At 41.3% G+C, this 22,947-nt stretch overlaps 1 protein-coding gene across 3 annotated transcripts in view; it reads left to right on the forward strand.

The window, feature by feature from the left end:
* The window catches only part of LOC140694833 (trafficking protein particle complex subunit 9-like), a 103,565-nt gene that overhangs the window by 73,441 nt on the left and 7,177 nt on the right, over nucleotides 1-22,947 (forward strand). For 2 of the 3 annotated variants that reach the window (XM_072957886.1, XM_072957885.1), the window contains exon 2: nucleotides 5,705-5,838. In XM_072957886.1, coding sequence (XP_072813987.1) covers nucleotides 5,705-5,838 — 134 coding nt within the window. Of the gene's footprint in view, nucleotides 1-5,704; nucleotides 5,839-12,390; nucleotides 12,641-16,355; nucleotides 16,427-22,947 lie in introns of those variants that run through there. The other variant, XM_072957887.1, reaches the window with a different exon arrangement.

Here is a 22,947-nt window from a genome sequence, read left to right on the forward strand (position 1 = left end):
TCCTCATCACCATTCCTTGTTGTCTCTGGTGCTAGTTTTATAAACCAGGTTTCTTCTCTGGTCATTTCTGGCAGCTGGGCTTGCCGAATCCTTGATCTGTATTTGAAACAGAATGCTTCCTCGTGATGTCAAGGTGATTTTCCTATTTCTGAATATTTCGTGTACACTCAGCAACTGTTTCAAGTGAAATGCTCTTGTCCAATTTCGGTTAACTCACATTTGCTGATCTCCTGCTTTCATGCTGAGAGCAGTTTCTTTTTCCTCTAATAAAAGTTAGCAATTTGCATTTACTATGGAAGATACTGGCCCAAGGTCCTTTTGTTCTTAAGAGTTTTAATACAATTCACCCATTAAAATGTACATCGGCTTTTACTCTATGCCCAGAATTGTGCATCCCATTCAATCTTAGAATATTTTCATCCCCCCAACAGGAAGCCCTGTACGCATAAACAGACATTCCCATCTTCCCCATCCTCCCCCAGCTCCAAGGAGCCACTTTTCTCTCTGTGGATTTGCCTGTGCTGGACATTTCATGTAAATCGAGTCACTTCATATAAGTGGAAACGTCTATTGTGACTGACTTCTTTCACACTGAGTAACGTTTTCAATATTTGCTCATGTTGTGGCCTTAGTCACTATTCTATGCTATGCTATTGCTGAATAACATTCCACTCTATGGCTGGGCCCCACTGTTTACCCATTCATCAGGTGATACGCATTTGGGTTGTTTCTGTTTTTGGCTGTGATGAGTAATGTCGCCGTGAACACTCATGTGGTATTATTTATGTGGATATTTGTTTTCAGTTCTCTTACGTGTGTGCCCAGAGAGCAGAATTGCTGGGTAAGTCAGAAACGAAATGTTCAACTCTCTGAGGCCCTGCCAGGCTGTTTTCCAAAGTGGCCACGCTGTGTTACATCCTCACCAGCAAGGGCTGCGTGCTCCGCTTCCTCTGTGTCCTCTTTAGTGCTTGTTACGCTTTTTTTTTTATTATACCCTATTGTAGTGAGTGTGAAGCGGTTTCTCCTAGTGGCTTTGACTTGATTTCCCTTACAGCTAATGCTATTGAACATCATTACATTGTGCTTTATGGACATTTGTATATTTTCCTTGAAAAATACCTTTTCAGATACTTTATTAACCTTTGAATTGAGTTGCCTTTTTATTGTTGAGTTGTAGGGTTTTTTTTCTTCATTTTGAGATACAAATTCCTTACCAGATAAGTGATTTGAAAAAATTTTCTCCTCTGTGTTGTTGTTTCACTTTCTGGATGGTGCCCTTTGAAGCAAAGTTTTAAATTTTGATGAACTGCAATTTGTCTCTGTTTTCTTTGTTTCTTGTGCTTTTGGGGTATTATTTAAACTCTGAGGTATTTTATTTAAGCTTTTATATATAAAATAACTTAATTCTTAGGACCGTTATAGGAGATGGGTGCAGTTGTTGTCCCCAGTCTATGGATAGGAGACTGAGATGCAGAAAATTTCACTGAAATGTCAGTGTCACATCTACCTAGTGCTGTGGGATTTCAGACCCTCATGTTTGTCCCCAGCATTTGTGATCTTCACCACCATGCTCCACTACTGCCTGGAATCGTTAATGAAAATGACTTTCATTTTTTGATTTCTTGTTAGTTTGTTTTCTCATTGGGGACCTCATCTCCTTATTTTCCTTTCGGATATCAGTGTAGATTTATTTTAGGTCTCATGTAGGCAGAAGCATTGCTATCAGTTAACTTCTTTATTACTCACTCTCCAGTGATGATTGTTGCTAGTTGACCTAACCAAGTCATGCTTAAGTCTTTCCTGCTAATGACACTAAAAACAGTCATGACTTATAGAATGCTCAAAGAAAGTACTTGATTGATTTTATTTTGCTACCCAATCAAACCAATCAAGTAAAAACCCCAGTGTTGACACAGACTATAAGCCCTCCAGAATAGGATCACTGTCTTCCTTCTGTTTCATTTATTTGGTCACAGTGTCTGGATAGTGACTTGCTGTCCAGCAGTTTTGTGAGGATATGGTGCTCGTGAATCATTGTAAGCACAGAATTTTGACAACAGACTGTGTTGTTCATTTCACAAGGGAAAAGATAATATAGAAATACTGCTCAGATCTATTTTAAAATTAAGCTTGGAATTTTGAGAAGAATTCAAGAAACCATACAAAGCTCTTTTTCACTAATTTTAGATCTATCTTAGACACATATGGTTACATAGCAGAGTAAGTTATCAAGTACATTTGACAATAGGAGTGTAATATTGATTATTTGTTTTAGTTGAAATATTCTACCTGGGATAAAGTAATCAGTGCCCATAAATGAACAAATATGTTTGTATTTCTATGCAACATGGGAGCAGAGTTCATGTTTCTATATAATATGTATGACTGTGTGTTTTAATCTGTCTGTCAGTGTTTTTATAGTTTTTCAGCAATGTTGTAACTTCAGAATTCTTCTAACATATTCACTCCCGATACTACTGCAGTTTGTACTGTGTATCCTATCTTATGCATGGGATTCCACTGTCCCCTCAGTGAGGAATTTCCTCTCCTATTGAGCTAGTAGCAGAGTTAAAGGAACAGTGATTTCAAGGCCTTTGCTCTCCACGTGTTCGCAGTTTCCTGTCAATCACGATTTTCTCTTTCTTGTGTTTTCATTGTGCAATTAGAATTTTTGAAAATAATTATTAATATGTTTCACCAGTCTCCCTAGAAATTTGATGTGTTTGTGCTTTTCAGTTTTCAATTTATGAAAATTGTAAATGCAGACTTGTTTTTAAGTAGTCCTTTTTCACTAGATATTTGTTTACCTCTTTATAGTTAAAATAATTTTCCCCAATGAATGAATCGGTGTGCATGTTTTAAAAGATACTTTAGTTTTTATTTTTCTTATTCTAACAGGTATATTCGTTGTACAGAATTTAGAAAATAAGGATAAACACAATAATACCTTAAAAATGGCCTCTAATCTCACTTGTAGATACAGTTGTAATGTTTGAAATTGAGAATTACAAGTCCTCTCACTTTGTTCTACTCTTTCAGGTATGTTTTGGTTACTGAGACCCTCGAATTCCCATATGAATTGTAGCAGAAGCTAGTCAGTTATTGCTGAGGAGCCCGCTGGGATTGTGATCAAGACCACGTTGTATGTGTGCTTCACTCTGGGGAGCACTGCCATCCCAAGAATATTGTCATGTGATCCAGGAATTTGCGTGGTTTGTCTTTCCAGGTATTTAGGTCTTCTTTAATTTATTTCAGCAATGTGTATGGTTTACATAGTATTATTTTACTTTAATTTTTGCCTTTATACTGAGGACAATTGTGCAAGGTACCAAGATTAGAATTGTATTATAGCCCCGCAACTTGCTGCCACCATGGACGCTGTGGTCTCTCTTTGCCCTTTGTAAAATCTCGCACAAAATAGGACCTAAGTAACTCTCTCTTGAAAGAATGATTATATGATTGCTGGATGACGCTTGAGAGTCCTTGTGATGATGTCTTTTTCCCAGACTTTCCCCTCTTCTTAAATATGCCCTTTCTCTTCCTTTCCTCCAGCCTGGGTTTCAGCCTGCCTGTGGCATTGATTTTCCTTGTCTGTGGACTCTTCTTTTCACTAGTTCATGATAATGTTACATGTCGGCTGTGGAAACTTGCTAGATGTCAAGAAAGAGCAAATCCATTGCATGCTAGTATTTTTAGAGTGTGTTATTGAATTATCAATTGAAATTAAATCAGGCTGACCCATTGAGCCATCCCCTGAGCTCTTTTCGCCTTCCTACAGGTGATACTGCTCTCGTTGCTGCATGTGCCCTTCCCCCAGACTTAGTTTTGGAGTTGAGTAAATCACCATCACTGGAGCCCTCTCTTTAAAAGATGAAGAGAACATTTGCTCCTTCTCCCTGCTTGGGGACTTGGATGAGATGAGGTAACAGATAAAGAATGAAGCCCCACCTCATTCTGACCACTGCTCTTTCCGTTCATTTCTCCAGGGGAAGGGTACAATTCAAAAATATAAAGATTGTGAGCTAATGAAATATACAAGACAACCGATCATTTATTAAATACACTTTCATGCCAGAAACAAATGTATTATACACACAAAAAGCACATAAATTACGGTAGTACTGTGGTTACAAACGTGGGCCGAGTTCGAGTCCTGCTTTGGAGTGACAAGTCCTGTGAAATGGAGAACTTGTAGGTCGGCTTAGCCTCTCCCGGACTTTTTTCTTTCCTGCAGAGACAGGGCGCGCTAGTCATCCCTCCCCCGTAGAGGTGCTGTGGGTTGTAAACGACGCGCGTGGGCAGGCCAAGCACAGCTGCTCGTTCCTCGTAAGTGCAGGATAGCACAGCTTTTGCGGTTACGGCTTTATGATTGCACCGTGTAGACCCTCAGTGCTCCGAAGGGATGTCTTGCGGATTGGAGATGGGATTCTCACTTCTGTAAATACCCAAAGATTGTGTTATTGAGCCTTGCTGATATAAATCTATTCTTTAGAAAGTACATAATGTAGATATATTTTTCAAACATGCATGCTTTTTTTCTTTTATTATTTATACTTCTACCCTCTCATCACGTGGTGTGACTTTTGATGGAATCCAGGAAACAGTCCTAAGCCACCTGCCTCTTCACACTTCTTCGTGATGGTTTTCTTCCTTGACTAGAAGAGGGTTTTGCATAGGAAATTTTGTTTGCTCCCCTTCTCTTGGAGTCTCCCTGTTTGTCTGCCCATCTCTCACCTGTCCATCTGTCCATTTCTCTACCCACTCATTCTTCTGACTTGTTCCAAGAAGCACTTCAGGCAGCTTACAGAAGAACAGATACCAAATAAACAGGTGAGAAAATGGGGCCAAGTTCACAAATTGAGGCTCGGAGTTGAGCCTGTGTGAGAGTTGCAGGCGTGAGACACACGCCTCTGCCTTGTGACTTATAAGATAGACAGCATCAATGTGCCTGAGGCTCCCAGCACACACAGGGAAACAGGGTTTGTGGGAGATGCTCACTGGCTGTGAAATAAATAAGTGGCTTAGGAGAAGCCCAGCCTTTCCAAATACTAAGACTTAGGAGAATATTTTGAGTGTCTTCCAAAATCTGAGTATTGCATCTTTTCTTTTTCAGAGTTTTATGTATAGTTGGTTAACATTCTATAACTGGAAATTTCTCCAAAACTGCTGCCCACGTGAGTCCCATGACTCGGGAATGGGGTGGTTCTGCTCATTGACGGGTGTTGGCCAGAAACGGAAAATGACAGCCTCAAAGGAGCCTGGGATTAAGCAGTTATGTTTTGTCAGTGCTGTAGATTTCAGAAAATGCTTTTACCGTTTCTCTCCATCTGAGGAAGCAGCGTGCTCTCTTCCCAGCATCAGGAGTTCAGGGTCCCGGGATGGTGGGGGCTGACTGCACTGCCGTAAAGACAGCTGAGCTAGTCACTGCATGTGTGGTGCTTTCACGTAGTGCATTTCATGTTTTTTAAAAGGTTTCAACATGTAGTTAATTAACTGAGTTAATTAACATTTAATAAATATGAGGCTTTTTTGAAAAGACAGTTATAGGCAGAATATAAGTTGTGAACACTTTAAAAATGGCTTCATTACTGAAATTTCAGTAAGGAAGATTCAGTTTATCTTATTTACGCCTCTCTTTAAAAGTAACAAAGAAACAAGACAGAAAAAGCAGAGGATTACTTCTGTTCTTCCTCTCGGCTTGCAGGTGCCCTCACCTCCAGTGGCATCCATCCAGACACCAGCACTGACACTGGCCGTGCTCAGAAATGCCTCAGCCCTGAAGACACAACTGACAAATGGAAGGGAGCCGCGTCCTGTTACAGCGGGTGCTCTCACTTTGTGGGTCCTTATGTAACTGCGTGGTGTTATTCAGGATCGCCCTTTCTACACTGTGTGACGGTGCTGCGGTGTCTCCTAGTTATTTGTTTCTGTAACTACTCATGTATTTTTTCCAATGTGTGGTACTAGACATCTAAAAATGCATTTTTCAGATGAAAAATAATGTGTATTTAATATAAAAGTCTGAAAAAAGAGTCAAAAGGGTCTATCCTGGTCCCAGTACTCAAAGATACTAATTAACACTTTAACATCTATTTTCTGTTCTTTTCATCAGTGTGTATCAGCTCTGTCATAAAAGCCAGCGAGCACTGTGTGCCTGTTTACTGTGTGGAGACCTCCATTTTCCATTCGGCTTATTACACATTTTTCTACAATATTCTATCTCCCCTGACATGATTTTTAATGACCAGTATAGCATTCTGTTTTGTGGAGGCATCGTCCATTTTACTTTGTACTTAAGTAAATTCCAAGTATACTTAATTGAAATTCTGAAAAGAGAACTGTGGTGGTACCGAAAGTCCCCTACTTCCCTTCCCCTTTTTTCCTGAGAGTAAAAGCTGCTGACAATGTGGAGTATATATTTCATGACCTTTATGCCTTTGTCATATATATATACACACATACATACACGTATATGAGAAATCTATGTATATGTGTGTGTATATATGCTTTATTGAAAAATAAGGCCATACTATATGTTTTCTGTAGCTCGGTTTATTCACTAACGTATATATCATAGACCTCCTCCCACTCCAGACTCACCCGGTCCTTTCAGATAGAGTAAAGGGGTCTCCTGATGTGCAGGTTTGGTCTCTTGTGTAACGACACCTTTCGTGGGAGAGTACTGTGGACAAGGCCTTGGACCACGCTGAAACGCTGCAACTTTAGTGCCCACAGCTCTCCGTGATTTACCGCATCCTTGTCTTGATGGTGAACACTTAAGTTTTCTCCATTTTCCACTGTCAGAAAGGGTGTTTGACTGGCATCCTTCTTGTACAAACATTCCTGTGATCTTGTATGAGTATTCCTTTAGCTAAGGTTTCTGGAAATTTAGTCCTTGGATGTGACAACTTCATACATCACAGGATGCTTTCAAGTGAATCTTGAAATTCCTTCTCCTGTGGGGAATGAAAAGATGTAGAATAACTTATGTAACCAATTCTCTATCGCTGGATATGATTTCACTTCAGCATTTCTTCCCACCATTGTAAACAGTGCTGTGCAAATGTTCTGATGAGTACATCTTTTTGAACTGATTTTTTCTAAATGTAACGATTCCTAAAAGTGGAGTTCAGCCTGTGTGCACACACGTTTTTCAGAGTTTACATATCCATTGACATGTCATCCTCCAAAAGATCGCTCACAGTTTGTTGTCTCAAAGATGGACACTAGCTATAATATCTTTTAAACATATTTGCCAATATGACGAGCAAAATGATTTTCATTATTTTAGTTTGCACTTGATGACCAGTGAGGTTTTGAGCATTTTTCACTCATTAGCCATCTGACTTTTAAAAAGTGAATGATCCCTTTTGTCCTTTGCAAACATTTAAGTGGGGGAGCTTCTTGCTGCTTTGTGACAGCTCAATGTGTATTATGAACATTAACCCCTTGTCTTCATCAACATGTATCAGAGAGCTTTTACTTGTCATTTCTTGCCTTTCATTTTGTTCAGTAGGTTCATTATTGTTGTGGCCCAAAATAATCTTAAGATAGTAAATGTCTTCTTTTTGGGTTTTATTCTTAGAAATGCTTTCTTATAATGGTATAAATTTCTTCTGTAGGTTGTTTTAATCTCTAAGATGGAGATGATAATGGTACTTGTTACAGTGAGGAGAAGCTGAATTGATATGAGCAAAGAGTTGTATTTGCTCTTATTAGTACTTTCTAATATTTACATCATTTTCTGTAATTTTTCTTGTGGTCATTTTGACGGGAATAGAATTTGTTTTTTCCAGGTATCCTCTGATTGTAACAAGACAATTATTAAATTCATACTTTGCTTTTTAATTTGAAATCCCACCTGTAAAAAATACTTATGTATACTAGAGTCTCTTTTTGAGCTCATGATTTATTTCTGTCAATCTTACTTTCTTACTCTAGCACTATATCTTACATATTGTAAAAATTTATTTAATATATTACAGTGCGAATTTTTTGATTTGCTTTTCGATCCCTAAATTTCTTGGCTTGTATTATGACTTTATGATTCCTGAAGAATTCTAATATAATTTTTTCAAGTTAAAAAAAAACAGATAAGTGTTGTCATGGGATTTTTTAGTAATTTTGAATTATCTTTAGGAGAACGTACATCTTTAAAACTGCTTTCCTCCATACAAAAGGTTGATGTCTCTACTTTCACACTTTTACTTTACCCCTCAGTACAGTCCTGTACTTTCTCCATGTACAACATGGGCATTGTTTTTGAGTTTATTCCAGATTATTGTTGATGTTTTTGTTAATTTTTTAAGTGAGAAATTTTTGCTATTATATTTTTTAACTGTTAAAACTGACACCTAGGAAGGCAGATTCGGTTTGTAAATACTCACTTTGTAACTTCTCATTTAAAATTGTAAGTATTAAGTACTTGTTACAGAATCCTTTCTTTTCTGTTTTTAAAAATTTGTTTCCAAGATTCTCAAAATGGTCATAGCTAAGTAGTATAGGTGGGGAGACAGATGGAGAGAGGTAGTGTGGCTCATGTACAAACTGTGAGCACTTTCATGGCTGCCTTTATGCTGGAAAAGCTGATAAACAGTCCAGCTTAAACCAGGGTGGCTTTGTATGCACTTGAAATCCAGCTTTCCTGCCTGTATGGTGAAGCCTGGTAGGCATGGCAGGTAGATGATCAAGGTCGAATGGAGGTTATTGGCTGCACAGAGCACTGTGTCTGAGAATTGGAGACCATCGCCATGGGAAATGCTTGGTGCCAGGAACAATGCAGAGGAGCTGGGGAACCTTGTGTTAAGGATTTTCCAGCCCTGGGAGTGGGAATATCAGACTCTGCATTCAGATCTGAGTTTGAATTCATCCTCTTTAGTTTTCTTGTCCTCTGACTTTTGTCAAGCTATATACCGTCTTTCACTTCCTGTTTTCTTGTCTCTCAAATTAGGAGAATTACATCCTGCTGCTAGAGTGTTTGATCAGGTTAAATAATTTGTGTCTATAAGATGTCACATACAGTCACAAGCTCAGTGAGAAATGGGCTGTCACCTGTTCTTCTGCAGCTCAGTGCTTGACAAGACATGGGGGAAAGCCAGTCCCTAATTTGTGTGTGATGCAAGTAGGAACAAAATTAATGTCTTGCCTTTCCCTAGCAGTATTCTTACAGCTTTGCTTCATTTACTTATTTCCTCCTTTCCTTTCCCCTTTCCCATCCTCCACCAAAAGAGCCTCTCAGAAAAATAGATTCAAATTACTTTAAAGGTTGGCTCATCCTCATGAAATGATAGTATCATAAAAAAAACTGTGCAAATCCCAGAATATATTTTATATGATTTACACACACAGATGTGCGTGCAAACACACACACACACAAAATCAGTCTACCTCCCATTTGCAGAGGGAGAAGGTCCACTTTTTCTGAGTTTTCATTCACAGAGAGTGAGAACAATGTCTCTTACACAGACTTTCACCAGGCTTCGTGCATGGTGTTTTTAATTGAATTTCTGTTTGTGGCCATAGATATAGTCTCCTAATAGAAGAGAGAAAGTGGAGACATAGACATTCCGCTGAGATATTGGTGTCATCATATTTTAGTTGTAAAGGACTTAAGACAGCATAGAGTCGCAACATTTTATGGGTGAGAATCCATGATGTTGTAACTTAGACAAGAACCTGGGTCTTCTGCCATCTTGTCCACGCGGGTGAAGAGGCAACTGGGCAGGGGATAGTAGGGATCCTTCCTGCTTCACTTCCATGTTCTTGCTAGTTTTCATTTCAGCTGCCTTTAGTTTATGTTCATGAGGCCACTCATGGGAAGGTCACTCTGTCCTGATAGATTGAGTTTCTTATCAGCGAAAAGCTCTGGACCCACTCATATTTCCCAGAGTTAGATTGAGTTTCTTATCAGCGAAAAGCTCTGGACCCACTCATATTTCCCAGAGTTTTCTGCTGACCTGCTGACACTTTATATAATTGAGACCTAAGAAACTACTGAATATAAAATCCTTATTGTTATCTTTTCCCCTCGAGTTCCATAGGAATGGGGTGCTGTCTCAGGCTGTCTAAAGCCAGATCTGAACAAAGATAGGGTGATGGGCTGTGCTGATGTACCTCCAAAGTCAAAGGGGATTTCCACCTTAGCTTTATAATCAGGCAGATTAGTTCAAATCTTGCCTTTACCAATTATTATCTTTGTGTCTTGGGGGAGAAACTGTACTTTTTTGTGTCCAAATTTGTTTATCTGTAAATAAGTTCAGTATTTATTTTAAGGTTTCTGTTTTAGAATTGAATGAGCTAATTCATTCATTTATACCTAAAATAGCGATCGCATGGTTCTATGCTGGTGCCTTGGTAGTTGATTACTAAGGGACTCCGCAGTGAGAATGGGGGTGGGGGACCCCTGGATAATAGAGCTTATATTCCAGGATATGCTTGTAAAAGACTGGATGTGCAGTAGATTTTTAGTAAATATCTACTCCTTTCCTAATCTGCATTGATTGTTTATATATCTTTATACAAATATATTAACAATTTTTATTGCAATTTAAATATTTTTGTAGTATTTACATTATGTAGCTATAAAAATACATGAAATAAAATGATTTGACTTTTATTTTCTTTTCAATAAGCAAAACAAAATAAAATAGAAAAGAAAAAAGTCTTGAGGGAGTAGAAATAATTTTATTTCTGTGGAATCAATTCTGTATAATAGGTCTTTGTCATGTTGTTAAACAGCATATAAAATTGATAGGTTGTGACATACTGGAAATGAGGAAACAGTGGAGACATACTACCCCTAATGCAGTCATTTTGTTACCAAGTCCAAACTCGTTCTGCTTGCTGCATGACAGGCCAATAAATGGGGAGATGAGATGTTGGAGTAAGGAATAGTGACTTCATTTGAAAATCTGGCAGACCCAGAAAATGGCATATTGATATCCAGTAGAACTCTCTTCCCCAAAGCAGAATTCAGTCTCCTTTTATACTAAAAAGCGGCGGGGATGTGGTTGGTTGTTGCAAACTTCTCGCTGTACGAATTGTTTGTCCTTGGAATCCTTTGTTCCTGCAGCTGTCCATGGTGGGTCAAATTAAGGTGCCCCCGTAAAACCTCCAAATAAAAGAAAGGTTATTATCTATTTTGCAACTTGCCATCTGTACATAAGTGTAGAAGAGCTAATATCCTTAAAGATCAGAGCCCGGAGAATAGGGTGTCCTGGATATTTCAGGCTAAAGGCAACTTTTTTTTACAAAAGGTGCAGAGATAGCAAGTCGGAGCCTAGAAAACAAGGTACAGGTTTAAAGCCAAACGAACACATCTAACATGGAGTCAAATTTGTTCTTTTCTTTTACAATTTCTTTTTCTAACTCATAAATAATTTTAGTAAGAAACATGAGAAATTTTTTTTATTTTTGCTTCTTAATAACGGATTACAACTACACTTTAGTGAGCAGGGATGCTGTGCGTGCCTTGGGGTCACAGCAAGCTCTTGTTGGGGGTGGTCGACCCTGTAACATACCCGATGTCCCATGAGTGTTGGTGAGGGTCCCCCTAACCAGGGGCTCTCTTCAGGAACCACCATATGGGCATTGACCTCTGGAGACCTCTTTTTCAGCTGCAGGAAATTTTTTCAGATTTTGTGATGGAAAAATCTCTACAGCTGCAGATAATCAGGGAATAAAGGAAGAGGAAAAGGGCTTGAAGTAGAGTAGAAGAGAAGGATAGAATATCAGGGAGCGTGGGGGCTTGGCAGCGGGGCCTCGGGAGAGAGAGGAGCAGAGGTGTGGAGGGTCCCGGCTACGGAACTAGCTCCTGCACCTTTCCCCGCACCCAAGCCACACAGCTTTTAATAGGGCCCAGGACTCCCTCCTGTCTGGATGTCACCCTGGGCAGAACTTTGAGAATCGAAGCTAAGGGGTGGTAAACACTCACCTAGGGGGTCACTGAGGACTTTGCTCAAGTCCACATTGACTTTTCCAGTCATGTGCCTTCACCTGTTCTTTATCTCAGGATCTGAGAAGCAGGAGCAAGGAACTCATGGAGAGATCCAGGAAGATATCTGACTGTGTTAAGAGACGACAGTCACAGTGACACGTGGAGCGAAGACACTTGCAGTAAAGTAAAATAACTTCACAACTATTGCATCAGAGCTGCAAGTGTGAGAGAACCTAAGCCTGTCTCAGAGTGCAGGGGACAAGAGAAAAGGAATGGTAAAATTACCACTGACAATTGAAATTTTGTTAAAAAGAATGCTACTGTTAATTGTATCACTTGAATGTATGCAGGTGTTTTTCTATGGGCATTCATAGGTTCACAAAACCCCACCAGCCACTCTTGCTCCCATCTGGTGTGGGCTTTCTCAAGCACAGTGCCCTTCCTGCTTGGGTGGGCCACGCTGCTGGTCCTCGCCTGGGGCCGGACTGCTACAGGACACTGAGTCCCCGAGGCACGACCTGGGATACATGACAGGAACATCTCTGCTCTTGGCTGAGGGCCTCCGTTTCCCCCTGCAGTGTAAGAATGCCGGTGACTCAGTTAGAAGCATGCATCCAAGCCATCCTTCCGTGTCATCACCATCTAGAAGCGGTGCCTGAATATTCTGAATTTCTGCAGAATGTTGTTTACAATCACCTTGAACAAGTGAGTGTGTGTCCTCTTTCAAGTGGAGGAATTACTGCCGTTTTCCTGGAACTTACTCACCAGTAGTCCATCTGATTTTTCTGTGCTAGGATTCAGTATAGCCTGCTAATAACTCTGCAGTCAGATCTTGAAACCCTGATGAAGAGTATTATTTATTTTCTTTCCTTATATGATAGTATTCTACTTTCAAAATTCTGAGTTTTCTGTTCTTGGAGGAATTTTTTCGGGGTTTGGAGAAACAACTTTGCTCTTACCATCTTTGTGACCTGTTGCTATATGCATCTCACCTGTCTTCTGTCACTTGTGAGGCGGTTCCATTTGTGACCCTGTCTGGGTTATTCATGTTATAAAACATAAGATCTGTAAAAGTACAGAACCCTTTTACTCCGAAGACATTCCACAAATACTCCTTTAATCTGGGTGTGGTTTTAACAAGACACAAACATTAGAACATATACTTGCAGGTTGCCAGTGCAAAATCCCCAAATGAATAGTCTAGCTCAACACCTAAAATCTTTCTTATCTACCTTGGATATGTATGGATAAGTGAAGCAGTTTGCTAAGAACCCAAGACCAGGTTTAGGATACAGGCTGATGTAGCTCAGCGGGTCCTCCCAAGCTGATGCTCTGCCAGAGAGTGGGGTTGAGGGGAGAGGGCGTGCCCTGCCCTCCATGAGCTGACAGTTTCATGGCAAACACCTTCACAAGGTGAAGAAATTGGAGTTTCTTCTATGAACAGTGGGTCTGAAAAGAGCCCAAAAAGCATGGGAGTGACACAATCCCATTTGTCTCAAGTAGGGGAGAGTGGCTGTGGGGCCACTTGGGAGACTCGTGAGTCCAGGTGGGCAGTGTTGGTGGCTTCCACTTGAGCGGTAGGATAGTGGGTAAAAGCGAACAGATTGAAGGCATGTTTAGATGGTAAAAAGAAAGATTTAAAGCTGTCTGTGAAGGTAGGATGGAGTAAGGCCCAGGTTTCTGGGTGGATTAATGAGTTAAATGATGGTCCTGCTGTGTTCTGAGGAGGGAAAGCTGCAGAGGGATTTCTGGGGGAAAACTGATGAGTTCAGCTGTGGGTAAAGTGAAAGGTTGTTAGATGTGTGGTCTGGGATCTCAGGTGAGAGCCAGTAGTGAGTAGGGAGAGGGGAGAGAGACTTTCAAATATTTTATCTTGTGAACATACATATAAGGATGAGTAATGACACACTTAACCCCTCTATATTCTGTATTTAAAACCCAGTAACATTGTGCTATATTGGTTGCAGGGGTTCTTAATTTTTTAATACAAATAAAATAAATAGAAACAAAATAGTGGAGTTAATGAATATCTTAGAGTTGATGTGTGTCCTTGTATGTATTTTGATTTCTCATCTTTATAAACATAATCTACAAAAAGTTAACTTGCTTAGAATAAGAGTTAAACACAGGGACATGACACACTCTGTTGGGGGTTGAAGGTGATATCTTTGGCAAATTATATAGCCTCTCTTTGCCTTTGTTGCATCTTCTGTGAATGCCCCCGTGCCCCTCATCACAGCTGATTTCCTAGACTAGAAGTTGGGAGGGAGGCTGCTGAAGAGAGTAAGAGGTGGCAACTGCTAGGAACAAAGAAGACAAAGACAAAAACAGATTAAAGCCGAGAAACTGAGTCCTAATACCCTCAAAGGAAAAATAATCCCGCAGTGTTTTGAGCCACTTATCGTAAGGGAAACAAAATCACGTGGATCCAAATCTCTTGAGCATATGTGTATTGTGGGTGGGAGGGTATCATCAGAAAAGGGTTGAGAAGAGGCTTTTTGGTTTCCCTTAACGTTTTCAGTAAGAATGGGGTGCAGAAGCAAAAACCACCCGCTACACAGTAGAAGGTGTTGTTTTGTGTGAAACTGACCAAAGTTTGGAAACCAGTCATCAGTGGTGCTGGGAAATGAAGAGGCTTCTGGATTGGGTGGGGCACTTGCTGTGACTTCCAGGTGACCTGCTGGCTGGGGTCTGTGAGGCGGGCAGTAGGTTTGCAGTGTGACCTGGGCATAATCCCTGGCTCTGAGGCTGCTGGTCTGACTAGCAGACCTGGGCAGATGCAGTCCTATTGGGGCATCTCGCGATGTGGCCTGGGACACCTGCCATGCTGAGGCGAGAGGAGGGATCCCCTAAGGGGGTGTCCCTGTGAAGAGTAGAAACGTCCTCCTGCAGGGGAGGAAGAGCCTCTGAGCAGCGGGCCGGATGCACAGGCAAGAGCAGCCTGAGCACGGAGATTTCGGGGACCTGGAAGTCATAAAGTGGCCCGAACAGCCTTGTTCCTGAGAAACTGGAGGGAAAAGATGCTGCAAATGCAGGCTAATTTCAGACCCTGTGGTGGGTCATGAGTGATAGGAAAGAACTGGTCAGGCAGGCACGAAAGAACCCTGTGGTTGTCCCAGTTGGGGCGTCACACCAGAGGGAGGAGCAGAGTTATAGACTTTGTCACTTTTTATCTGTGTGACTTTGAACAATAACACCCCACCTCTCTCTATATATATCTTCATCTGTAAAGTGACAGAGTGACAATTCGTGTCATCAGAAGGCTTAGTTTAGCTCTGATCCTCATTGTCCAGTCCTGTCAGTGCTGCCCTGCAAGGTTCTGCAGTGGGTGCTCTTACCCTGAGATGGGAGGGCGTAGAAGGGCATTGTAGCACCCGAGGGCAGGAAGGGGTTGCTTTAAAAGCAGACATGTAGCCTCCTGCAGCTGCAGACCTACAGGCAGTTTGGTTTATGGTCGTGGAGAGGACTTTGGAGGTCTTAGCATCGTCTTAAGACTTGTTTTCCCTTGGGGACCTGATTTGCCTTTGCAGATTAATGTTGAAGATTTGGGCTTCTGGCAAAGCTGTTTTCAGAGATGGGTATATATGTAACATATAGTATAAAATGAAAGGTTTTATTTAATATTTGGGACTTTGTAGCTGTAGGGAACAGCTCTGTTGGCCTGGTTTCCACGGAGGACACTAGCAGTCGTCAGAGCGTGCGGGAGGGCAGGCAGCCTGCAGTGCTGCTGCGGGGGTTCTCCCCAGCAGGACGCTCTGCTGAGTTGACTCTTCTCTGAGTTTGGTTGCCAGAGGAGCAGACAGCAAAGTAATGAGTTCTGGTGGGATTGTATAATGACAGGAAGAAAGAGGGAGCCGTAGTTCTTAGGGACTACTACACTCTTTTGGTTCCTGATCCAGTGTGTCCCATTACACAATTGATGAGTTGTGTCTATTCTGGGACTTGATTGAAATAAACGTGCAGCCTGAATATTAAGAGTTATGTTTTATTTGTCAGAAGGACTCGAGCCAGGATGACCGCCTCTCAGAACACTCTGAGGGACTGCTCGCAAGAGTAGGGGAGAAGCTAGGATTATATAGGAGCTTTACAACAAAGACCAGGTAGTCAGAACAATAAAACATTGCTTGTTATCTAAAGAAAGCCAGGTATCTCAAGTTCATGAATTTAATGCTTTTCAATATATGGGAGGAAGCCAACATTTGGGCTGACTGAATATATACTTTAGACAAGCACCTAGCTATCTAGGGCCAGTAATCTTCCTTTCTTATTCTGAGTCTGCTCAGAGGGCACCATTGTGAATGGCTGCAGGCCTGTCTTCACTGGGGGGTGGCGGCAGCCGCTGATGACTTGTTTTCAGCATTCTTTGTTTAGTGACATGGTTGCAATATTTTCATTCAATTTGTAGTGTTTTCATTCACAGAAAATTATGGTATTACCCTGATTATGGATAATCTGGAAGCTTGGAATGGAACCGAGATGGAATTACTGCAGGTAACTTCTACTTTAATAAGCCATGTGTAAACATGAACACGGAGGAAGCATACAAAAGGATTCGGTGGTGAATGGGAAGGGTTTCTGCACGTTACAGGAGAAGGCAAGGCAGAATTCTTCTTCTTTGTGGGCAGGTATGTGAGTCCAACTTTCCTTTCTGAAGTGCTTTCTGAGAACTGTTTATGGTAATGAACCAACATTGACAAACGGTGACACACATTGCATTTAAGAGCTGGCTGGCTTCAACTTGGGTATTGGACAGGTGGAATTCATAGGCAGTGGTCAGGTGGATGGGACAGAGATGGAGCCCAGGCCTGGGCCCATATTCAGGTTGAAATCGCCATTTACTCACCATAGCGCCTTGGACTTGAATGTAACCTCTCTTAAACTGATGGTGAGTCTGTGAAATGGGCATGATAATATTCGTTACTTCCTGGGCTTGTTGTAAGTTCTGAAGATTATTATAGCACACATGAAGCACTTAACACACTGACACTTAGCAGTGTACACTTTGTTCGACCACCACGCTTGGTGTGTGTCAGAGCCTTAAAGGCAGCATGTGTCTGTTTAGGATGCACTGGTAGCCCCTTGGCTACTTTGTGAATTTGGTGATTTCCTTTAATACTTGTAACTCTGTGTGCCATGGGCAGTTATTTTTATGGACAGATGAGGAATCTCAGGGTAAAAAAGACTGTGTAATTTGCCCAAAGTCAGACCATAATTTTGTGTGCAGGGGCCTCGGTTCAGCATGGGCTCCTGGGCCTTCTGCTCTCTCCGTTCAGCACCAGAGCCAGATGTGGGCTCGGCTGTTTCCCAGCCCAGAATATCCGGCAGGCCACAAGACACACCTGGTCCTGTGCTGCTTGAGCAAAATCTCCGGAGGAGAGGCAGTTACAAAAGGGATAAACATAAAAACAGACGACAGCAAATTGTGATCAGCTCTGAGAAGGAAAGGAACACGTCTGGCCGTGCAAAGCTGGGAGCTTTCCCATCGGGGCTGCTCTGGGGGCGCTCATCTCAGCTAAACAAGCTGTGCTGCTGCACCAAGGCAGGAAGACAGGGCGCGTGTGGCCAGGTAGACAGGGCCTCGTTGATCGTACTCATTCCCTATTAAGTGGCAGGTGTCACAGGCACTTAACTAATAAACAGATGTTGGCCAGAATCATCACGCATTTTGCTTGGTAGTTTTATTGGCACCAACTTTGAGAGGAGGTCATTGAAGCTGGGGAGTTTGCTGCATGCCCGTGATTACCATGGAAATACCCCCACTGGTCTTTCAACCTAGACTGGTGTGGCTGTCATGTCCCAGCCCTGTGAATGGCATCGTGCATCTTCTCCCAAGTGGCCCAAATGACTGACATTGATATGCTTAATTCGTAGGAAATGGTATGTGGCAATAAGAGAAAAAGGTAGTAAGAAATTGGAAAACTAGAAAATAACCAATTCTTCCCCTGGTGGGGGACCGTACCCTGTGTCTCTCACCCCACTCACTGCCTGTCACCTCCTCCCTGCCGACTCCGTGTTCAGAAGCCACTCTGAGCCTTTGAAGAACATTTTGCCTCATGACACTGTTGACTAGGACCTGCGACCTCTCTGTCCCTGGTTAACTCTCTCTTCAAAGCCATTTAAATTTCTTGCAGGCTCCTCCACTCAAATGTAAGAATAGCCCCTTTAAACTTCTTGATGCAGCTCCTTAATGAAGATCTTGGGAAGGAAACCTAGCCAAAACCTGGGAGGTATTCACAGAGTGAATGTAACCTGAGCATTTTTTGACGTTCAGAATCAGAGCGGTGGGAGACACAGGAAGGCCTTTTTAAGTTAGAAAGTGGAAAGAGAAAGGACTCAGGATGTTTGAGACTGAAACATCTCGGTCCCAGCCAGCAAGGCACCTGCGTTCAGGATGGTGTGTGGGGAGTGCAGAGTTCTCAAAAAGAAAGAAGTGGTGGGATGGCAGGGAGGACATTTAGGTACTTAACTGGGGAAGGAAAAAGTTGGCTGAACAATTCATGGTTGAACAAGAGGATTGTGACATGATGTGCTTGTATTTTGGAGAGAAGGGTTTTGTGGAGCCAGGCCTAAGGAGAAATCTCTCTGACTGGGGAGTCAGCACAACAAAAAAACACAGAGAACCAGGCAGACCCCATGGCCCCTGATGGGGGAGAGGCTGCCCACCAATTGGAGACCTGGAGGCTGCTTCTGTCCCTTAGCTGTGGCCTCAGACCTCACTTCACATCCCAGTCCTGTTGATACAAGAAAAAATATGTGGGGCATGAGAAGGGCTGTGTCCCAGGCTTCCGTTGAGCCCCTGGGATGTGCCCCACCAGATTTTGTTCCTTGGCTTCATGCAGTAAAGAATTCAAGAACAAGCCAGTGTTGAGTAAAGGTAGATTTATTCAGAGAGATACATTGACAGGCATGAGAAACGTCACGAAGTATGGGGGTTTGATGCTCAGATTAAAAGTAGGCACACACTCCACAGAAATAGTGTGGGCCTTCTCCGAAGAGGTAGAGAGAGGGGTTCCTGGGATGTGGCTCTGTGTTGCTCCTTTTCTTGGGCTTCGTGGTTTCATATGCTAATAAGTAGAAGGACCAGCCTTAGGGCAAGGGGCTGGGATTCCAGGGAGTTGGCCATTTTCCACCCTTTGACCTTTTGTGGCTAGCCTTGTGACTGCCATGGTGCCTGGGGCCGTGTTATTCACCATGTTACTATTACAATGGGTGTATAATGAAGCTCAGGATCTACTAGAAGTTAAATCTCTTCATCCTGAGCCTCAAGACCTATTGGGGGTTGAATTCTTCACCATTTTGATGTTAATTGCTGTGGTCTTTCTTGAATGGCTTGCTCTGCCCCCTTCCATCCTGTCTCACTGTGATGACACAGAGAGAGCAAAGGCCAGGCCCTGCGTGTGTTCCTGCATTTAACAGCGGGAGATGTGGGGTGGGCTGAGGATGACTCTGAGTGGTGAGAAATATGTTTCAGATTTTCCCACATGAGACATGGGGACCTGCCAGCAGCCATCGCAGATTTATCTCACGGGCATTATCGCTTGTGTTGTTACGGAAACAACAGGCCAGCCAAGAAATAAGCAGCACTCAGAGGGTGGGAGTACTGAGATTTATTATGCCAGCGGGCTCAGAGGGGCTTCTGTTCCCAAGCCCTGAGCACATCCAAGACGTGCACATGAGGTTTTATAGGGTTAATTACAAGTATGGGGCTTTTAGCCAATAAGGCTCAAACAACAAAAAGCAAGGAATCAGTACACTGAAGCTTATCAATTTGGAACAGATCACGTTACTGACAATTGTTGACCTTGGATTTACGAGTTAGCTTGTTAGCCCAGTAAACTGACACTGAACTTCAGATTTACGAGTTAGCCCAGCAAAACTTAGATCAGTAAACCGACACTTATCACACTTAGATTTGTGACTTAGCTTGTTAGCCCAGCTGGGGTTTTTGTTCACAGTGTCACTCATCTTTTCTATTTTCCTTTTATTTTTAAAGTATTTAATCCAAATTTAATATCAGGATTTTTTTGGAAAGAAATTTCTTTTTCTTTTCTTGGGGCTCTTTTGGGGGGTAGGAAATTAGGTATATTTATCTGTTAGTGGAGGCCCTGGGGCTTGAACCCAGGACCCTGTGCACACTAAGCACACGCTCTACCACCTGCCCCATCATCTTTTTCTTTTTGCTTTAGCTGCCCAAGAATCTTACAGCTGAATTTCTAGTCGGCCTTTAACACTTGCCCTGACTTCATGGAATCCATTTTTATGAGTTTACCTCCCCCTGGTTTCATTTAAGTATTGAATCTCCATTTTCTCTTCACTCTCAGTTTTGCCTTTTTGTTGTTATGGTTGTTAAGCTGTGTTTAAAAAATTGTTTAATTTCTCTTTTAGCAGGAGGCTGAAGTAAATAAATATGTAAACAAACATCACACTTAAATGCTTTTATATATTCTAAGCTGTTTAGTAGTTAATTAAAAACCAAATTGAATATTAAAGGGATAACATTTTTAAATTATTTTTTTAATTTTTTATAAAGACATAGCTGATTTAAAATATATTTTTCAGGTGTACAATAGATGCTCCATTTATAGTTACTGTAAAACATTGTCTGTATTCCCTGTGTTGTAAGATACATCCCTCTAGAGTGTTTACATTACATGTTGCAGTTTGTATAAGAAAGTTGGGTAACGCAGAGTCTGGGACGTGGCTGTGGCTGACCCAGGTTCACGCAAACCCTGCCTGTCAAAGCTCAGGCCTTCACTCCTGTCTGCAGGGGAGCGAGTGGAGGCAGCTCTCATCAGCCCTGGCACCACACTCTGAGTGGCAGTGACAGCAGTGACTGTGTGTGGACGTGAAAATTGTTGTTCCAAGAGTTTTACATGCTTTTCTGCATTTAATAATTAAAGCCCTCCTGTGAGGAAGGGTTTTAAGTTTTTAATGAATAATACATTTTATTTTGATATTGATAGACTTCAAAACTCCGGAAAATTTACAGGAGTAGTACAATAAATGCTTAGATACAGTTCACCTTAAAGGGCACTATTTGCCCTTTTGTGACGGGCTTATTTTAGCATAAATTTTCAAAGTTCATTCATATTGTAGCCTGAATCAGTACATTATTCTTTTTGTTTGATAATATCCTTTTCCTTTTTTTTCGTTTTTGGTCTATTTAAAAATATTTTCATTGAAGTCTAGTCAGTTTATTGTGTTGCATCAGTTTCTTGTGTACAGCACAAAACTTCAGTTAAATAGGAACATACCTGCATTCATTTTCATATTCTTTTTAAACATAAGTTACTATAAGTTATTAAATATATTTTCCTGTGCTATACAGTATATACTTGCTGTTTATTGTATACATACTCAGCATCTGCAAATCTTGAACTCCCAATTTATTCATTCCACACCCTCTCCCCTCTGGTAACCATAGTTTGGTTTCTATGTCTCTGTGTCTGTTTCTGTTCTGTAGATAAGTTTATCTTTTTGTTCCTTTGTTTTTGTTTTTTTTGTTTGTTTGTTTTAGATTCCACATGTGAGCGATCTCATATGGTATTTTTCTTTCTCTTTCTGGCTTATTTCACTTAGAATGTCATTCTCCTGGTCCATTCATATTGCTGCAAATGGCATTATTTTATTATTATTTTATTGCTGAATAGTAGTCTATTGGACATATATACTACAACCTTTTTATCCAGTCGTCTGTCAGTGGACATTTAGGTTGTTTCCATGTCTTGATATTGTAAATAATGCTGCTGTGAACATTGGGGTGAAAGTGTCTTTTTGAATTACGTTTCCTTTCGGATATATGCCCTGGAGTGGGATTGCTGTGTCATCTGGGCCCCCAAGGTTTTGTCTTTTGAGGAACCTCTATACAGTTTTCCACAATGGCTCCACCAAACTGCATTCCCACCACAGTGTAGGAGTGTTCCCAATTCTCCACAGCCTCTCCAGCATTTAGTGTCTATGAACTTCTGAACGATGGCTATTCTGACTGGTGAAAGGTGATACTTGTTTGCAGTTTTGATTTGCATTTCTCTGATAATGATATTGAGCATTTTTTCATGTGGCTACTGGCCATTTGTATGTCTTCATTGGAGAAATGTTTCTTTAGGTCTTCTGCCCATTTTTGGATTGAATTGTTTGTTTTTCTTCTTTATCAAGTGTAAAAGCTGTTTACATATTCTGGGAATTAAGCCCTTGTCACTTTCATTTAATGCAACTATTTTCTCCCACTCCATAGGTTGTCTTTTTGCTTTAATTTTTGTTTTCTTTTCTGTGCAAAAGCTTGTAAGTTTAATTAGAACCCACTTGTATATTTTTGCTTGTATTTCTATTGCTTGAGTAGACTGCTCTTGGAAAATATTGTTGAGATATATGTCAGATGTTTTGCCTATGTCTTCTTCTAAGAGGTTTATAGTGTCTTGTCTACAATTTTAAGTCTTTAAGCCATTTTGAATTCATTTTTTTGTATGTTGTGAGGGGGTAGTCTAACTTCATTGATTTACATGCAGCTGTGCAGTTTTCCCTGCACCATTTGCTGAAGAGGCTGTCTTTGCTCAATTGTATGTTCTCACCTCCTTTGTCAAAGATTCAATTACCAAAAGTTTGTGGGACTATTCTTGGTAATTTTGTTTATCCATTCATTGATGGATGGATATTTTTAGTGACTTTTAGCTACTCTGAATGATACTGCTATGAATATTGATGTGCAAGTTTTTGTGAGAATACATTTCCATTCTGTTGGCTGTACAGTTGGCCCACCATATCTGTAGTTTCCACTTCATGGATCCAGATGGCTGATTGCAAAGGGACTTGATCATCCTTGGATTATGGTATCCAGGGTGGGGGGTTCCTGAAACCAACCCCCCGAGGACACTGAAGGATGACTCTACATGTAGGAGTGGAATTGCTCAGCCACATAACTCTAACCTTTTGAGGAAACATCGGGCTCTTCCAAAGAAGCTGCACCATTGCCCCTTTCCAACGGCTGCATATTGAGGGTATCCATTTCTCTGCCT

The sequence above is a fragment of the Vicugna pacos genome, unplaced genomic scaffold (assembly GCF_048564905.1).
Source record: "Vicugna pacos unplaced genomic scaffold, VicPac4 scaffold_105, whole genome shotgun sequence".
Lineage (NCBI taxonomy): Eukaryota > Metazoa > Chordata > Mammalia > Artiodactyla > Camelidae > Vicugna > Vicugna pacos.